Below are 18,159 nucleotides of genomic sequence, written 5' to 3' on the forward strand. Positions count from 1 at the left end.
TACATTATGTAATATCCTGTGCTCAAGTGGAAATGTTGGTGTAAAGTAAGAGGAAATGCTGAGTAAATGGATTTGAAATAAATGAAAATACTAAATCCATAGCAAATTCACACCATGCAAAAGGATGGATGGGTGGAAGCACTAGAAGAGAGTTCATGCAATATCTATTGTGCATTTCATGAAGATGTTGTCAGTAGATGTTTGTTGGATAAACCATAAAAATCCAGCAGAGGTTCACATGGTAATTTTCAGTGTTTCTGATCAAGGAGCAGTACATCTTCAACTACAATGCTTTGATGGAAGCCATGGTCTCAATGGGAAACTCTGGTCTTAAAGAAAGTTCACTGAATCGTAAAAGTTTCTATGGGAACCATGAATATCCACAGTCAGTAGATTTGGAGATTCACAGAAAAGTTACTGTATGCTGTCACTTCTAACATTATATCATATCAGTGCATGATTACACTGTAATTCCACACTTTGACCGTGCATCGTAATAATACTCTGTATGAATTCTTTGTCTCCTCTGACAGCAGCTTACCTATGTTGAACATGTGTGCTGAATTCTGTTCAGGCCTTACTGTGGAAATAATTTAAAGAGCATTCAGTCCAGTATACTTCTAGTCAAACTGCATATTGAACTCACTCAGACCCAGCAAGTTCAAGTTAAAGCCAAATTATTGATTTCAGTTTAAAAGACATAGTCATTAAGAATCAGCATTCATCTCTATCCAGTGAGGAAACTTTGAAAATACCAAGAATTATAAACAGAGTTTGGTGTGTTTGTCAAAGCACTTCCTGTTCCAGAAGCAGGGAATCATGGGTAGTATACAACATTCAGTTGTATTTCAGTTCAGTGAGCAGATTCATGTCGGAGTTCTGTAAGGGTCTGAATACTTTCTGAAGTTGGAGCTCTTGTCAAGCACTGAACAGTTAATTGAACAAATCTCTTTTTTTAATGAACTGATTCTAGTGATTCAGGGCACTGAAAAGAACTGGTTTGAACATCACTGTCTCATAAGCTGTACAGTGCACATCAAGCCTCAAACCCCTACTTACTCTTACTGCAAAATTGGAGTTGTAATGCAAATTAATATTTCAAGCTTGGCAAAAACAAAATCTGATGTATATTTGTGTGTTTGTAAGAACACCTGTACAATGATCAGCAATTCCGTCTCCAAAACACTTTTTTGTGTCTTTTCTCACCTTTCTGCTGATCCAGGAGCAGTACATCTTCATCCACAATGCCTTGATGGAAGCTATTTTGGGGAAGGAGACAGAAGTGGCAGCCAGCCAGCTTCATAGCTACTTCACCAGCATCACAACACCAGGACACAGTGGCCAGACACATCTGGACAAACAGTTCAAGGTGAGAGGAAGATTTTGTACAGTCACATAAAACAACACACTACACTGGTGGCATACCAGGCCAAAAATGAATTTGTTACCATCAATCTCTTTTTTTTTTTTGATAAAAATATGCACTGATAAGCCAAAACATGATGACTATCATGAGCACTTCCGACCAATTTGTGGCTACGCAGCCCCATACACAACAGGGCATGATGCATTGTGTGTTCTGACACATTCCTTGCATTACCATCATTACAAATTATTTGACTTGTGCCACAGTAGCCCTTCTGATATTTCAGAACAGATGGGATAGCATCAGTGATGCATTGGTACATGGGTAGCCCCCATGTTACTGCTGACCAGGAACACCCCACGAAACTTGCCATTTCAGAGATGCTCTATTAAAATTGGGAGGGGAAAAAAGGGTCAGATTTAAGTTTCAGTCATACTTTTCAAAATACTCCAATCGGAACTGAGGGAAAAAAAGAATATCTCATTTTCTGAGAAATAATAAGTAATGAATTAAATGATAATAAAATATTAATATTTATTGATTATTTATTCCTGAACTAAATGTTCTCCTGGTCAGTCTTTCATTCGGTCATTGGTTTGTGTGTTGTGGGTATGTTGGTGGCTGGTTGTAAGTCTTGACAACAGGAGAGTATTTGGCTCCTGTTATTTCATCACTCATATCGCAATGAAGTCTAAGGTCTAGATGAAGTGTGTGTGTGAAACAACAGCTTTCTTTGTTAAGGGAGTGTATTTATGACTTCATGACAGGGTTAGAACTGCTAAATTACATAACTGTTTTTAGCTCTTTTGTTTTTCCTCCGGTCTTTATGGTTGTTTCACAACTTCTTTGAGCCAGTTTGAGTGGCTGGGTGTTTCAGTTCTTAACTGGGGATTTTCTATTGTGAGCCACTTTCTGTTCTACCTTCAGGTCTTATTATAGAACTCTTATTTATGCTTATTGATACTGATGAATGAAACACAGCAAACATAGCACACTTGGGAGAAGTGCATTCTTGTACTGACAAGCACATGTTTTTGTACATTTTACTGTAAAGCTCACTGTACGCCCTCAAATGGGAACATGTTTCTATCAGTGCGGTTAGGGTTTAGGTTTGCTTATGGTTAACCATAATAGAGAATGTTGGTGGTTGGGCTTAATTTGGGTTCAGGTAAAGGTAAGGAGAAATGTAAATCAATGAGGAAATACAATTTGTGACAACAGATGTATCTCACCAGGCACAGAGATAAAAATCAGTAGCTACCTTCTCTGCTGATTCTGTTTAGAATGAAAAAATCACATTCTCCAAATTCATTAAAATTATACAACTTAGTAGTTGTGATTAGTATGTCTGTCATATGAATGTAACACTCCCATCCTTCCTCTCCTTTTGTTCTGTGTCTCAGCTGGTAACACAGTGCAATGTCAGATTCACGGAATGCTTCAACGCTCAGAAGGAGTGCAACAAAGAGAAAAATCGAAATTCCTCCGTGGTGCCATGTAAGTGTTACACTTGTGCAAAAACTTAATTAAATTTGAAATTAAACTGCCTCTAGGACCAAACAGCAGAATATGATAACTCCCTGTAAAATCAGTTGTAATTAGTAGGAACCATTCACATTATTGAATATACACCAACCTTTTAAAATTCCACATTACTGTGACAAAGGACTCCAACCATTAAGGATAGAATTAAAAACTGTTCTGTTAGCATTTTATTATTTGCTTTTCTTCCTATTTCCTTGTCATTTGGAATTTTCAGGAAAACATATTTTTGCTACCTCCTCTCAGCCCAACAGATCAATCCATCTCCAAACTTAATATATAGTACCACTGGACATCTGTGACCAAATAAAATTATACTGCATGATTTGCTGTAAACATATGAAATGTAATTTTGGTACACAATATAAAAACAAAGACTGAGTTTCAGAAATGTGGATGTGAAGAACAGCCCTGTGTTTGCAACTTCAGCATAAGAATAAAATTTGCATACCAGCTTTCAAAAACTCATTAGCGAAACCTTAATATGGATTGCTATACTGTCTTTAGGTTGTCTGCTCTCAGTATCATTCAGCTGCTCCCTATTATCTTCAGCTTTTTACACAATTTGTTGACAGTCACTGGCTGTTCCACACTTCTCTGAATCACCAGCAAAGAATTACGAAGTACCGTCTTCACTCAAGTAATAGCAGCACTTGGATGAATGAATGCACATAGACTGGCCTTTCAGTGTGATAGTAAACTAATGGCTATTCATTTTCTTTCTCCACTTCTCCAATCTCCCTCCAACCCCACTCTCTGTCTATCTATGAGCAGCGGAGCGAGCGAGGGTCAGCCTAGCACCATTGCCTGGCATCAAAGGCACCGATTACATTAATGCCTCTTACATCATGGTCAGTATTTCCACTTCTTCTGTCAGTCATTGATCTTTCCACTCTCTCTGCTTAATGTTTTAACTCAGAGCAGGTTACACATACAGGCAACATCACTGACAGCTCATTAAGTTTCAGAGCACCAAGTACAGTAAAGTGGGATGAATTTGGAGAGTTGCCATAACAAAATCAGGGACTGTGCCTTTAACGGGGCATAAGACAGTTTGAAAGAAGAATGGTTAAAATCAAAGCAGCGGAGATATTCTAACTTTTTGTTGTACAAAAACACTGGTAGTGTCTTCATTACACCATTCCTGCTAAATACTGCCTACACCTTTCAAACTCCATGCTAGAGGACTTCAAAACCTGCACTAATTTGACATGCATGAAAAGAATACAGACCTGACCCGAGGATAGATAGACCCAGATACAAAATCAACACATCCAAACTGAGAGACAATGCACTTCTAATTTCACTCTCACCTCAGAAAGCAATTACTGTGACATGCCATGTGATCTGAGCCGACTGTGAGTCAATTTAATAAAAATGTAAGTATTAGTCTTGAGCTGAGATTGATGACTTCACTGTGACATTTTTCCCTCCTTTCTTGAAACTCCTCCAGAACCAAAGAAGACATTATACAGCTGTTTTCACAGGCTAATTAGTAGTCTCCCTGACAAGTGATATGACCTTGATATGTAAAACTGTGGTGCATTGCCCCTGCAGTTCAGTATCCTCATATCATCAGCAGCCAAGTTTCACTAAGATTTGATTTAACCTTTAGAGCTCTATCCTCTAAAAATCAACCATAGGTATCTTTGACAAATCTTTGATAATTAGCTTGTGATTTACTCATTGGTGTTAACAGTATATGTATGCACTGATTTAAGCAGAACCTATATCCAAATCCATTTGATGTAAATGGTGTGTTAACATGTTCTTGTTTTTTATTTATTCGTTTTTCTACAGGGTTACTACCGGAGTAATGAATTCATAATTACCCAGCATCCTCTGCCCCATACCACAAAAGACTTTTGGAGAATGATCTGGGACCACAATGCACAAATTATTGTCATGCTGCCTGCCAACCATGGACTGGTAGGAAACACACACACACACACACACACACACATGCAAAAACTGTAGATATTAAAAATTCTTTTGGAGCGGGTTAGTGCAGTAAGTGCAGTGAATGAAAAAAAACCTACATCAAATCAGTATTTGGTGTGACCACCCTTTGCAGGTTATGTTGTTTGAGACATCTTGGAGAATTTACCACAGTTGTTCTGTGGACTCTGGCTTCTCATGTAAAATCCCAGACTGATGCTGAGATCAGGGCTCAGTGGGAGCCAGACCATCTGCTGCAGGATTCCTTGTTCTTCTCTTGGGAGATAGTTCTTTATGACTCTGGCGGAATGTTTGCATTTGTTGTCCTGCTTCACAGTTGAATTTGGGACCAATCAGATGCCATCCTGATGGTAATTCGTGATGGATAAGAATCTTAACGTCTGAATTGCCTAAAACTTGTGCACAGTACTGTACATGCAGTAGAGAGTGATCAGTGTCACCCACCACATTGATGAGTATGTGTGCGCTTGAGCCTTTTCTTCTTCCCATGCCTGTGGTATCATGAATCAGAGACACACTTACACACCTTAATGAGTTGTGTTATTGTAGTTAGCAACATAATTAACCCCAACATAAACATATGCTTGTGCATTTCTGATAGTTCCCTGACCTGGAGTTACATATAACAAAAACACACACACATATACATCTACCATTTTTTCATGGATATTGTGTCCTGTAGATTCTACAGGATTTCCACTGAATTTGTGTTAAGTTTTTAAAACCTGTAAAGTGGAAATGAGCTGGCAGAAATTTACTGAAAATGTCTTCACACGTGTGATTAATTCACACATCAATAATATATTTACTTTTCCGTTATGTACCTTCAAAAAGAACGCAAATGTTATGCAGTGAAAAGGTAATAAAATTATTTTAATTTTTTTGAAAGGAGGTTGATTTTCTGAGCTTTAACACAGCAAATAAAGGCATCACAATCACACAGACTGCCAGAGGCTGCTATGCTCACTATGATCCCGGTAGTTGGTCCTCTGCCTCCTCAGATGCATTCCCAGCAGGACCTCCAACTGTCCATCCTGAAATATGTTCAGAGCTGGCTATGGTGGAGCTTCAGCTGCTGAAGAGTTGGAGAGAGATGGAAGAATGAGTGCTTGCGGCCTTCAAAGAAACATGGTGGAGGGTCTGTCCTTGTTTGAGGCAACCTTTCTGCCAGTGGTGTTGGTGATATTGTCCAAACTGATGAGATCATGAATGCTGAAAAGTACAGGCAGGTTTAAATTCATCATGCCATTCTTTCTGGAAAGCACCCTATTGGGAATGGTTTTATTTTTCAGCATGATAATGATCCTAAGCACACGGTTAATGCAGTGAAATATTTGGAGAGAAAAACAGCTGATAAAACATTGGCAATCATGGACTGGCCTTCACAGAGGCCAGATCTGAATATTATAGAGGCAGTATGGCATCACCTGGACAGAGAAAGAAATAAACAACAGATAGATAAAAGTTTGTATCTTATTAAAGAGACTGAAAAATAAATCTGGATGGTCGTTAAAACTTGCTAAAAACAACAAAGCTAGTGGTGGCCTAAGACTTCTGCACAGTACTGTATTATACAGTAATACTGTGTCCCATTATATGTTGTTCAGTTCATTGAATGAATGAATAAACACAGTAGTGAAACTGGGTTCTGTGCTCTTTTGCAGGCAGAGGATGAGTTTGTGTACTGGCCCAGTCAGGAGGAGGCCATGAACTGCGAGGCTTTCACTGTCACCCTCATCAGTAAAGACCGGCTCTGTCTGTCCAACGAGGAACAGATCAGCATCCATGACTTCATCCTCGAAGCTACACAGGTTACTGTGTGTGTGTGTGTGTGTGTGTGTGTGTGTGTGTGTGTGTGTGTGTGTGTGTGTGTTGTGTGTGTGTGTGTGTGTAAGTGTGTGAGTGAGACAGAGAGAGAGAGAGAGAGCGAGCTAGCTGTAAAACACTGTCAGATTCACTAACCTGTACTTACTGAATACAGTATGAGCACACAGACACATCCATGTAGTAGAACAACAGAAGAACATCATTCATACAGTATTCAACATACTCTTCTGGCAGAGGCACTAACCTTTTAAAGCTGTAAAGAACAGGAAGAATAACAAAAATCAAACATCCTTTATCTCCCCTTTCTCTCGCTTGCTGTCTTTCTCTCTGACAACCAGGATGACTATGTATTAGAGGTTCGTCACTTCCAGTGTCCCAAGTGGCCAAACCCTGAGGCACCCATCAGCAGCACCTTTGAGCTCATCAACATCATTAAAGAGGAGGCAGCCACCCGTGATGGACCAACCATCGTCCACGATGAGTCAGTCTGACACTTTATTTACTTATATTCTGTCACCACGTCACAACTTGGGTCCATTTCCAAAGAGATACAACCAGTTATGATGACAAATTACAAAAGCTACGTGACATCCACCATATATATGACATATATATATATATATATATATATGACATATATATGTCATATATATGGTGGAGCTTCAGCTGCTGAAGAGTTGGAGAGAGATGGAAGAATGAATGCTTGCGGCCTCCAGTGAAACATAGTGGAGGGTCTGTCCTCATTTAAGGCGACCTTTCTGCCAGTGGTGATATTGTCCAAACTGATGCTGAAAAGTACAGGCAGGTTTAAATTCAACATGCCGTTCTTTCTGGAAAGCACCCGATTGGGAATGGTTTTATAGACATATATATGACATGTATATATGTCATATATATGTCACTATAATTAAAGGTCCATATTTAAGAACCAACTGCAACAAAAGTAGCACACTTTTCATTAGTGAGATTCTGTTCTTTTATATTCTGTATGTCCATCTATCTTTTTATGATTTGATCCTCCAGGACATGAATGATACCAATGGTGCACAAACCTCTGCAGAGACCTCTGCCCTTCTTTTCTTTTTAAATTATACATAAGATCACATTCTTTGCACTTCAACATAATCATGATAAGAGCACCCAGTTGCCATTGTGCCACTGTTCAGGTCATTTGTACTGAAAGTCCTCCCTTAGATGCGTCAGATCTGTGCAGTATAATTTGGCATTGACAGTCTGACCCTGGTTCACAACCACACAAATGTCCAAGAAAATGACAAGCACTCCCAGGGTAATGTATTTTTTTGTCTGTAAATTCAGGCTCGTGTGAACAAAAAACGTAATTGCCCTAAAAGGCATATAGAAATACTTGCTCCATAACTACAGGATAGTTATGGTGCAAGTATTTCTATATGCCTTTTAGTAAAGTGAAAAAAGTGACTTATCATTCTACTTCTTACAGCCATCTTCATTCCAAGTGACAGTCAACCAGCCACCCATTCACCCAAAGGGTACCCCAACAAACTGTCCAATTAAAATTAATGAAAGTGTCTTTCATATTGAAACACACTGAAGTTCCTGAATGACACTTCAGCAGCTCTGTTCATGTTTATTCATTAGAATAATGAAGATCGCTTGTTGCATCGTCAGAAAGAAAAGCAACTAATCTAGAGCTTCATCTGGTTGCTATGGTGCAGTCAGCTCGCAACACCTACGAGATTGTCAGTTATAGGCTTGTCCTAATTGTCTGTGCACTCATTATTCAACCAGGCATGGGTTGTAAGCAGCAGTCTCTGCTGCACTCCTGACAGGGCTGCTAATGGAAGAGGAGACCCTTCACATTGTGAAGGCGACCCAGCATTCTCCAGGGAGCCTCACACTGGGCTGAGCTGTCGTCCTCAGGTGGATGCACTTGCTAACAAATTTTTAATAGCAGAGATGACATTCCCGATCTCTGAGGGTCTTCACTCCTTGGCTGAGCTGTTGTCAAGGACATCTCAAAAGTTGAGCAGTAGAGGTCGACGTAGCACTCCAAATCAGAGTTTCCAAAGTTTCCCCTGAAAGAGTTTCCTGCAGCCAGAGGATTTAATCTATAGCAGGTTTCAATCAAGAGAGAGAGTGAGCAAAATGTAATTTTTATCAGATCTTTGGAAAGCAAAGATTTAACTAGCTGTTCCAAATGGCTACACTTCAAGACAGCAGTGAAAAGCTGACTGTCATAGAAGGGGAGGCAGGATTTTGTTTCAATAAGGGGTTAATGACAAATAGAAATAGTAATAGTGTAAAGAATTTAAAAAATGAAACTGAGATTCAACCCTGGCTGCTTTCATACCTCCACAAAGCCTATATCAAATAGTTGGTTTTGCAAAGTTACAGAAATGGTCGTACACATTCCATATTGTATGGAAGAATTTGAAACAATTAACGTTGCTTTTTTTATTGCCAATGTGTGAAAAGATTGTGTTAACCTGAGACCCTGACTGTGTGTGTGTGTGTGTGTGTGTGTATGTGTGTCAGGTTGGGAGCAGTGTCAGCTGGCATGTTGTGTGCCCTCACCACCCTGTCTCAGCAGCTGGAGAGCGAAGGCGCCGTCGATATCTATCAAGTGGCCAAGATGATCAACCTCATGAGGCCAGGAGTCTTCACAGACATTGTGAGTGATTAGGTGATACCCAGTGATTCCAGTGTATTCTCTACTCCTTAAAAATTGCTAGATAGAGGAGTAGGGTTCTTGGTCAAAAGGAGATTAAGTAAATCATCTGTTTACTGAACTTGACAGGAATTTTGCAACATCTGACAAGTTACAGGAAAAATATCACACGGCACAGCACACCCAGTGCATGTGAGCGCCACCTCATCCTCTTACCAGTGTGGAGGTTCTTAAAGCAAACTATAAAACTCAGTAACATAATTGGACTGGAAATGGCAACTTCTCAAATCCCATTCGGAAAAATGAAAGCAGACAGCATAAACATCTGCAGCAACAAAGATTACAGTAGGACATCTCTGGTATAATATAATGTCCATTACTTGCTTGTTTTGTGACTTAACGGGGGATTTAGTCACAATCCATATGTCTCTGTATATGTGCCTACAGAAGTGGATAACGTCTGCTTATTCTGCTGTCACCAAACTGTATAGTAAACCTGCACTGTTGAATATTTGTATGCTTGAGGACATTAAATGCCCCTAATATTACTCAAGTAGACTATTTTGGGAGAACGTGTGCCTTGAGCTTCAAAAGTTTGAACACACTTTCTCAATCAATGGATGAATTTCTTTTTATTATTTTCTATATTGTAGATTAATATTGAAGATGACAAAACTATGAAGGAACACATATGGAATTATGTAGTAAACAAACAAATGTTAAACAAACTAGAACGTTTTATATTTTAGATTCTTTAAAGTAGCCATCTTTTGAGGTGATGACAGCTTTGCATGCTCTTTGCATTCTCTCAATCAGATTCACTGTATAGAACTGTGTACCAACCTTACCTCTGCACAACACAACTGATGGTCTCAAACACATTAAGAAAGAAAAGCAAGAAATTCCATGAATGAAATCTTGACAAGGCACACCTGTTAATTGAAAATCATTCCACGCGTCTACCTCATGAATCTGACTGAGAGAATATCAAGAATGTACAGTATAACTGTAGGATATGGCTTGAGAAAGGAAAAGCATGGTGGTCATACCTGTTCTCCTCTCTGTCTTTCTTTCCTGTTTGTCTTTGTCCCTGTCTGTCTCTCACCGGTCCACAGGACCAGTACCAGTACCTATACAAAGCCCTGCTTAGCCTCGTCAGCACCAAGGAGAACAGCTTGGGACTTCTGGCCAGGAACATTAACGGGACCATGGTGTCCATGTCCGACCAGTCTGACCAGGCAGAGAGCTTGGAGTCGTTGGTGTGAGAGAAGCCCCTTAGAGGCCAGGAGCTGAGCTGAGGGCGTCCTGTTGGTCCAAACACTGCGCGACGTCCCTGAACCCACAAAGGAGGCACTTAACTTTGTAAAACGTCAAGGAACTCTTGTGGACAAGACTTTTTGAGGCCTTTTTTGCCAGACTCTTGGTTAAAATGAATAACCTGATTACTTTTTTACACTGATAAAAAGTTTTTGATATTTATTTTTTTTTGCCATTTTATGTCTTAATGTTCTCCTACTGAAGGGTTTGCACCTGCATTTTTAAGTTTCACAACGGTGTGGGTAGGCAACGAGAAACACTTTTCTGTCTTTTCTTGTTTGCACTATATAATGTCAGTGTTACTGCCTATACTAAAGCTGACTCACTTGGCTTTTCTCCACTTGAGCTCTGATTTTTTTGACAGTCCACGGCTTTGGCCCATATTAAACCAACTGCTTCTGTGAAGGACATTGCTCTGCCTACCACCTACCATTCAAACTAAGGCAGTGGATGGAGGAAGGCATGAACTCAGCCTCAGTAACTAAATGCTGGTCGACTTCAGCACAGTATAACCTCCTCCACCCTGCTCATCTATAATACTCATATTACCACTCATACCACTCTTATCACAAGAACCAAGATCTTGGAACCTATTGCCACAGACAAGTAGCGCTTGTTTTCTAAAACTAATTTCCTCTTCACCCCCTTTTTTTTTGCCTTGTTCTGTTGTCACTTTTTCTCTTATTAGTGAGTCACACCCATATTAGAATACCTAAGGTGGTGTAACAACTGCTTACTGTGAACTATTATTATTTCTTTGTATAATTCATATTATGCTTTTTAATATATGGAAATACTGTATGTATACATATATAAATATATCCTTATCATAATAACTTTGTGATTTTTGTACATGTCCTCAGTGGCCTCCTGCCGCAGGCCGGTTGATTTCCAACACATCTGACAGTTTACCACTCCAGCACTCACAGCTGACTCACAGCAGTCTGGAGGTGGACTCCCTCAGTCCTCTGCATTATTGTATGCTGCTATGTCATCTGATCTCACACACACAAATACACATATACAAATGCCACCAGTAGAGATTTTACATTTTAAAACACCTGACAAACTACAACAGATGATGCAACTTCATGCCATTCCCCATCTTTTTGAAAAGTTTTGAAAGTCAAGTTTTTAAATTATTATTATTTTTCTTCCTTTCAGTCATAAATTCATTCTGAAAGACAAGCCACAGATTGAGAATACAAAAGCCTGTATGTGGAGCCTTCATGTACTCACAATGCAACCGTGTCTGTCATTATAGGGTTTAGTAAGTATGATCTGCTGGGGAACAGCAGACTCAACAACAAGCTCTATGCAACAAAGTGCTTATGTTTTATTACTGTAAAACAGGGTTTAAAACAGTCATTGGGTTCTTAGTGTTAGTCTAGTCCAGTGGTCTCTTCACAGTGGATTTATTTAGTTATTAATTTTATCTGTGCTTATTCTGTCTATAGTGAATAAACTGAATAACCCCTTTTCTCTTACTTTACAGAGTCTTTAGGTTCTTCATATAAAATGTCCCTTAAGCCTGAAACCACAGCTTTTAAAACCACATCATAACAAGCCCCCTCTGTGGGGTTGGATAAGAAGAGCTTCATGTTCCCATTTATTGTTATTATGCCCAAAAATCAACTAATGCTCGGGAGTCCAAGCCAAATTAAAAATTAAAAAGAAAATAAAATAGTATTCAAACTTTCAAATTGTGTTTTGCAAAAATATTTCGATTTTTCTTGTTTTACTGAAGAAGAACCTCTAACTGCCTCACATTTTTGCATTCAGCATATCCTTCTTTTCTTACTCATAGAATATGACATGAATCTGAAAATGGACTTGATAAGAAACTGAATCAGTAATTTACCTTCCAGCAGTACCCAACCCGAGTCCTCTTCAAAAGTGAGGGATGTTCTCTTATATTTGTCTTACTGTCAACAAATCCAATGGAAAGAGCAAACCATGGTGTTCATCTGCTCTCTATGCTTTTTAATTTCAAGACCCTGTCCATGGCTATCAACCCTAAACACACTGGTTTCTATTCAAGACATTAACATTTAAAAAGTGGTTGTATTTGTAGGTAGTAATTTCCTTAAAAAACTGGGCACTGTAGTCCTCAGAAAACATTGGTCAAATAGGATGAAATTGTGTATTTGGTAGGGACTATTTTCAGTTGTGGATTAGTACACGTGGAGACGTACCAGGTACACGATATGTAGATAATACTTGGCATCAGTGGGGGCCTGGTCATTTCATTAGATTTGTTGACAATAAAATAATTCTAGAACATCATCAGCCTTATCCTTTAGATGCTCACTAACTTGCACTTTTGACAACTTACACATTACACTGACCACATAACCTGACAAACTATTGCTCCTCTCACTAAACCAGCCATAAACACATAGACATAACGTGTCTTACCTTACACAGGTGTTTTTTATCATCATTTTCTGAACAAAAGCATCCACCGTGTCATTAAAATCCAGGGCTCTAACCGGATCTGATTTAACTGCCATGGTACACAGACCTGAAGACATCATTTCTAATATGTTGCAAAGTGAAAATCAAGCAATCTCTGTAACAGTTTGTGTCCACTGTGTATTATTAAAATGACTGGACTAGCAAAAGCTGCATGTTCAACAGCATTGTGAAGAAAACAAAACAGAAGTGGAGGTCTGTTTGAGATCTGTGCTCACTGTCAGAGGTGTGATCACCTACTCCAACCTCCCAAGGCCTTGTGTACATAGTTCCCATTCCTCACTCACTTCTCTCCAGAGATGTATTTTTTTGTGGTTTTGTGGCCTACAAGCAAAGAGCAGAGTCTAAAATGTTTCCTGCTTTAGCTGCAGTGACCTCTATCTCACACACACACACACACACTTACATAACTCCACAAGTATACACATTTCTTTGACACGAGGATGTTCAAATTTAAGTGTTGATTTGACGATATTATGTACCTCTGTTATCAATGGTGTGAAAAGAAGACTTGTAGTTTTGCATTATGAATGATTTTTTTTCCCCCACACAGCACAAAACAGTGTGTCGAATGGCAAAACAGAAAGCAAGACAAATGTATTTTTGATTTTTTAGAAACTTTTACCAAAGACTTGAATCTTTCCTGTGCAGAAAAAAGATGTTGGGGAGCTTTCCTCTCTCTTTTGCTGATTTCTCTCTTCTGAGAAACAACCCCCCCCACACACACACACACTCCTCCTCACACTATCTGTATTTTTATCAGTGTCCTTACAGAAGTTTGATTCACTATCACTTCATTTTACCTTCAGCATTAAAGTTCTTATTGTCAGTTATTGTTATACATCATCATTTGGGATGCAGAGATGCATCAATAGATGAACTGAGCAGATAGAGGAAAATATTTGTCTTTATCTTGCAGTATTATCTCTTTTTTTACAGGCCACATTTGAAACTCTCCTGCTCCAGACATCTTCAAAACATTTTGTTCCTGTGTTGTTTTTTTTTTTTTTTGTGTTTTTTTCTTTCTCTTTTTTTTTTAAATACACACTCTGACGAAGTGCCTGGTCACACCAGAAGGAGGTAAAGAACTTATAACATATTAATTAACCAATGATGTGCTGGAACCAGCTAACCAACACTAGCTGAATTGATGCCAGTCACTAATATTAGTGACACTAGTAATACTAATGTTAAAGTGGATCTGCATCTCTTCTGTTTAACAGTTTATTCTCCAACACAGCGGGGTGATATGAAATTGGACGGTGCAACATAAGTACTGTGACAGCTGCCGCCATTTTTACATCTCCAATTATAATTAGATGCCGCTGTCGGTTTGTTGTTGTTTCATGGCATGGATTCACATGTTTAATAGCGTGAAATGAACAGACTTCTGAAATTTTGCTGTGAGAAATGCTGGTGTGACCAGGCCCTTCAGATTGTCACTGCCATTTTTTCTTGTCCCCATTTTCAAGCGATTCTGATCATTGTGATCATTCCGAATGAAAAGTGTTTTGTGTTGCCTTTGAAGTGCACATTGCAGGTGTACTGTCAATAAAACAATGTACATATATTTTGTTGCCTCTGTAAACCCAGACCTTCTCTGGAAACTGTATGTATTGACTGTGTTATTGCTCAGTATTTCTCTTTTATTTAATAATCCCATCTTATTTCTTTTACCAGTTAATGAGTTTAAGTGTACCACAAAACTATCATAAGGTTTACAATCTGACACAAATCTAGTCTATAATCACAAATATTTTCAATTTATTCTCTCTCATTTGAACTAACTTATGGCATCACAGTTTGTGGTGGATCCTGTGGAAGCCAGGTGTCCTTGCATCCATGTCCTCAGATTCCAGTTTTCCAGCTTCACAACCTCCATTAATGTTCAGGCAGTGATTGTGATATTACGATGTTAACCACTCTTCTTTTGATTTCTATCGGTTTTCATCCTTTAGAGGCTATGATTCTGTTGTCAGTTCTCTTGTATATCACTAGATAATTTCCTCTCCATCGATACATTTTGGAAAGGTGGCTGTCCCTTCCTCTTTTGTAACATGGAATAAGAGAAAAAAGATGGATTTCTTTTTCTTTTGTTTTGTTGAAAGCTATATCAAAGCATTATATAGTGTTATTTAATATGTAAATGGTATTGCTATACATAAAATAAAATATGGGTTTTGATGTAATTTTCTGAAATTGTTTGTGTGATATTTTTTAAGCCTGTCTAGACTGTAACGCCTCTTGTGTTGCAGCTATCAGGTTGGAACAGATCTCCACTGACTTACTAAATAAATTTGCCATGAAAGAGGCATCCTGCCAGCTGGCCAAGCTTTCAGGAGCAAGAGTTTTCATAAAGCTTGATGCCATAAGGAGGATTGTGGCAGGTGCCCCTGCACCCAGAATCTGCCCCAAGGACCATTTTCATCATGCCTTTTTGGGAGATACTGTTTACACAGGTTGCCGTTCAGGATTTCGTTTGCACTTGAGCACTTCCAGAAGCAGCTAATCCTGATGTAGACCAGAAGGAACCATCTGTCATGCAGATGACAGTCTCCTCTTTGAATCATCTTGTGAACAACATGACCACAGGCTGTGCCAGGTGCTGGAGTGTCTCTAGAGGGAGGGGGCTGATGCTCAATGACAAATGCCGTTTTGCTGTGGATCAGGTGACATTTCTAGGTCACTGCATCAGGGGTCCGACCCATGTAAAATCAAGGCAATCACAGAGATGGTCACGGCCAAAGATGTTGGTGACATGAGAAGATGGCTGGGCATGACTAACTACGTGGGAAAGTTCTCACCATGTGTCGCCAAGCTCACACAGCTGAGATGAGACCTGCTCGAGGCAGACAGATAGTGGGCCAGAGGAAGCAAGCAGCAGCGGGTTTTCAAGGAGCTGCGTCAGGAACTGAACTCACCCACTGTCCTGGCACAGTACTGCCTGAAAAGAGAGACAAGAATTGCAGCAGACATTTTCTTTTTTTGGCTTGAAGAGGTTCTGTCTCAGAAGCAACTTTCAGATGACTGGTGTCCACTTGCCTTTATTTCATGGAACATGGCTGAGGCAAAGAATAGATACACCCAGACTGAAAAAGGGGTGCTGGCACTATCCTTGGCATGTAAGTGTTTTCAGTCTTCTCTGTTTAGGTTGGACTTTCTCAGTGATGCAGCAGTGATGAAGAAGAGGGGAGCAGGGTGAAGGAGAAGACAAGACAGGAGCCAGCTGAAAGAAAAGAGGACAACCCAGGCCCCAGTACTTCCTCTGTCTCCTTGCCAAGCTAGCCACCATCCTCTGCAGTATCAGCAATGTTCCGGTCTGACAGTCTGCCACCTGAAGAAGGAGCTTCATTCTTCTCTGAATCCACCTTCACCTACACTGTCTATCCAACCAACTCCATTTAGGGGCAAGTATGACAAGACAAAAATGGAACGGAGTGATCTCCCCCGCTTAGGTATTTATTATGTGACAAAGTTACATGTATTCTGTGCTTTTATGAAAAAGGGCCTCACTGTACAGACCTGTTGATCCTCTAGTGTTCTTCCTAGCTACTGAATCCATCATTGTTAGATCCTTGCTGTGCCAACACGGTGCCTGAGATGACTTTGGTGGTTTTTTCAGGGGAGAGACATGCTCCTTGAGTGAGTAAGATGTTCAGACACTGAACTGAAAAATGGCTTGTAAGACCAATATCTAAGGGTCTTAAGATAGGGTCTTTTCTTGATGAAGTTTGCTGTTAGACTCATTATGTAATTTGAAAATTAAAAACTACTTTCTACTGTAGCCTCTTCATGTGAACTGTTGTTGTAGATACTGGGGTAAGTGTTACACTTACCACAGATGACCTGGTGTAGAGTATAAATACCCTTCCAGAAAGTATCTTCACTAATGATAAGCAACTAGTGAAGATTACATTACAGTAAGATCTAATAATGATAAAGTCCTGATGACAAGTCCCTCCATTCATTGAAGTTTAATGACTAATCCTTTCTACTATATCATCCAAATAAATATATTCCAAATATTTAATAGAAATCACTAATGCTTGCACGTTTAGCATCCAAAGTACTAAGTAAAAATGTGAATATAAACTGTTGCTTCCAGTTTGACTCTAAATTACCCATAAGTGTGAATGTGAGAGTGAATGATTGTCTCTATATGTTGGCCCTGCGATAGACTGGTGATCTGTCCAGGGTGTATCCCGCCCCTTGCCCAACATCAGCTGGGACTCGCTCCGTCTAGTCAAACATTACACCGAGAACAAACACGTCAACGCAATACTGACCTACTGGCTCTGTGAAACACAGCAAAACCAATCTTACACACCTGTCAAACACAAACAGAGCAACCTCTGCGTCTGTTTTCAGGCTTTTCAGTTCTCTGAGGTCCCCCTACGACTGGAAAATCGCTGTTTTTTCTCAGGCTGTTTCTCATTACCCCATCTCTACTGCATAGCATGCACCAGCATTTTCGTCTTTCTCACTCCCACTGCTCCTTTTATATACCTTCCCACCTCCTGTGCACAATCACAAATGCCTTGATTGGCTCTAATGGATGGCACTGATCCACTTAAATTATGTTCTAATTCTGTGTAGAAACTCCAGAATTCTTTTCAGCACTCACACAAAAAGGGCAGCTAGTGGACTATGAGGAGATATTCCCTTAATATGAATAAAAGTGCATTTCATTATAACTGCTAACCTACAGTATGCATGTTTTTATTTATGCATAGTTTCTATTTCTAGGTTTCACAGACAGATTCTTTCACTTTAAGCAAAGTGAAGCGAGTGCACATGACGTAATTCACCCACACTCAGCTTTCACAAAACGTGACATGTTTTTTTTTTTTTAAAGGTACTGTGTGATATTTCAGTTTCTAAAATTCTATTTTGCTTGTTATAATAGGGTATTGCATGTAGACTGCTGAGGGAGAAAAAAATTAACAACAATGTAAGGGATCTGAATACCTACTGGATGCACTGTAACGCCAAACAAACTGCATTTTTATTTTGAAGGACAAATCGA

At 39.4% G+C, this 18,159-nt stretch overlaps 1 protein-coding gene across 1 annotated transcript in view; it reads left to right on the forward strand.

Moving 5' to 3' along the window:
• LOC108873537 (receptor-type tyrosine-protein phosphatase gamma-like) overlaps positions 1–12,145 on the forward strand; it is a 408,789-nt gene extending 396,644 nt beyond the window's left edge. The window contains 8 exon segments of the mRNA XM_051074772.1: positions 1,223–1,369; positions 2,770–2,863; positions 3,683–3,759; positions 4,709–4,837; positions 6,532–6,678; positions 7,033–7,175; positions 9,209–9,344; positions 10,457–12,145. Of these exon segments, the coding sequence (XP_050930729.1) occupies positions 1,223–1,369; positions 2,770–2,863; positions 3,683–3,759; positions 4,709–4,837; positions 6,532–6,678; positions 7,033–7,175; positions 9,209–9,344; positions 10,457–10,606 (1,023 nt within the window). The 3' untranslated portion in view covers positions 10,607–12,145.
• The last annotated feature ends 6,014 nt before the right edge of the window (positions 12,146–18,159 follow it).

Source organism: Lates calcarifer, linkage group LG12 (assembly GCF_001640805.2).
Source record: "Lates calcarifer isolate ASB-BC8 linkage group LG12, TLL_Latcal_v3, whole genome shotgun sequence".
Classification (NCBI taxonomy): Eukaryota; Metazoa; Chordata; class Actinopteri; family Centropomidae; genus Lates; species Lates calcarifer.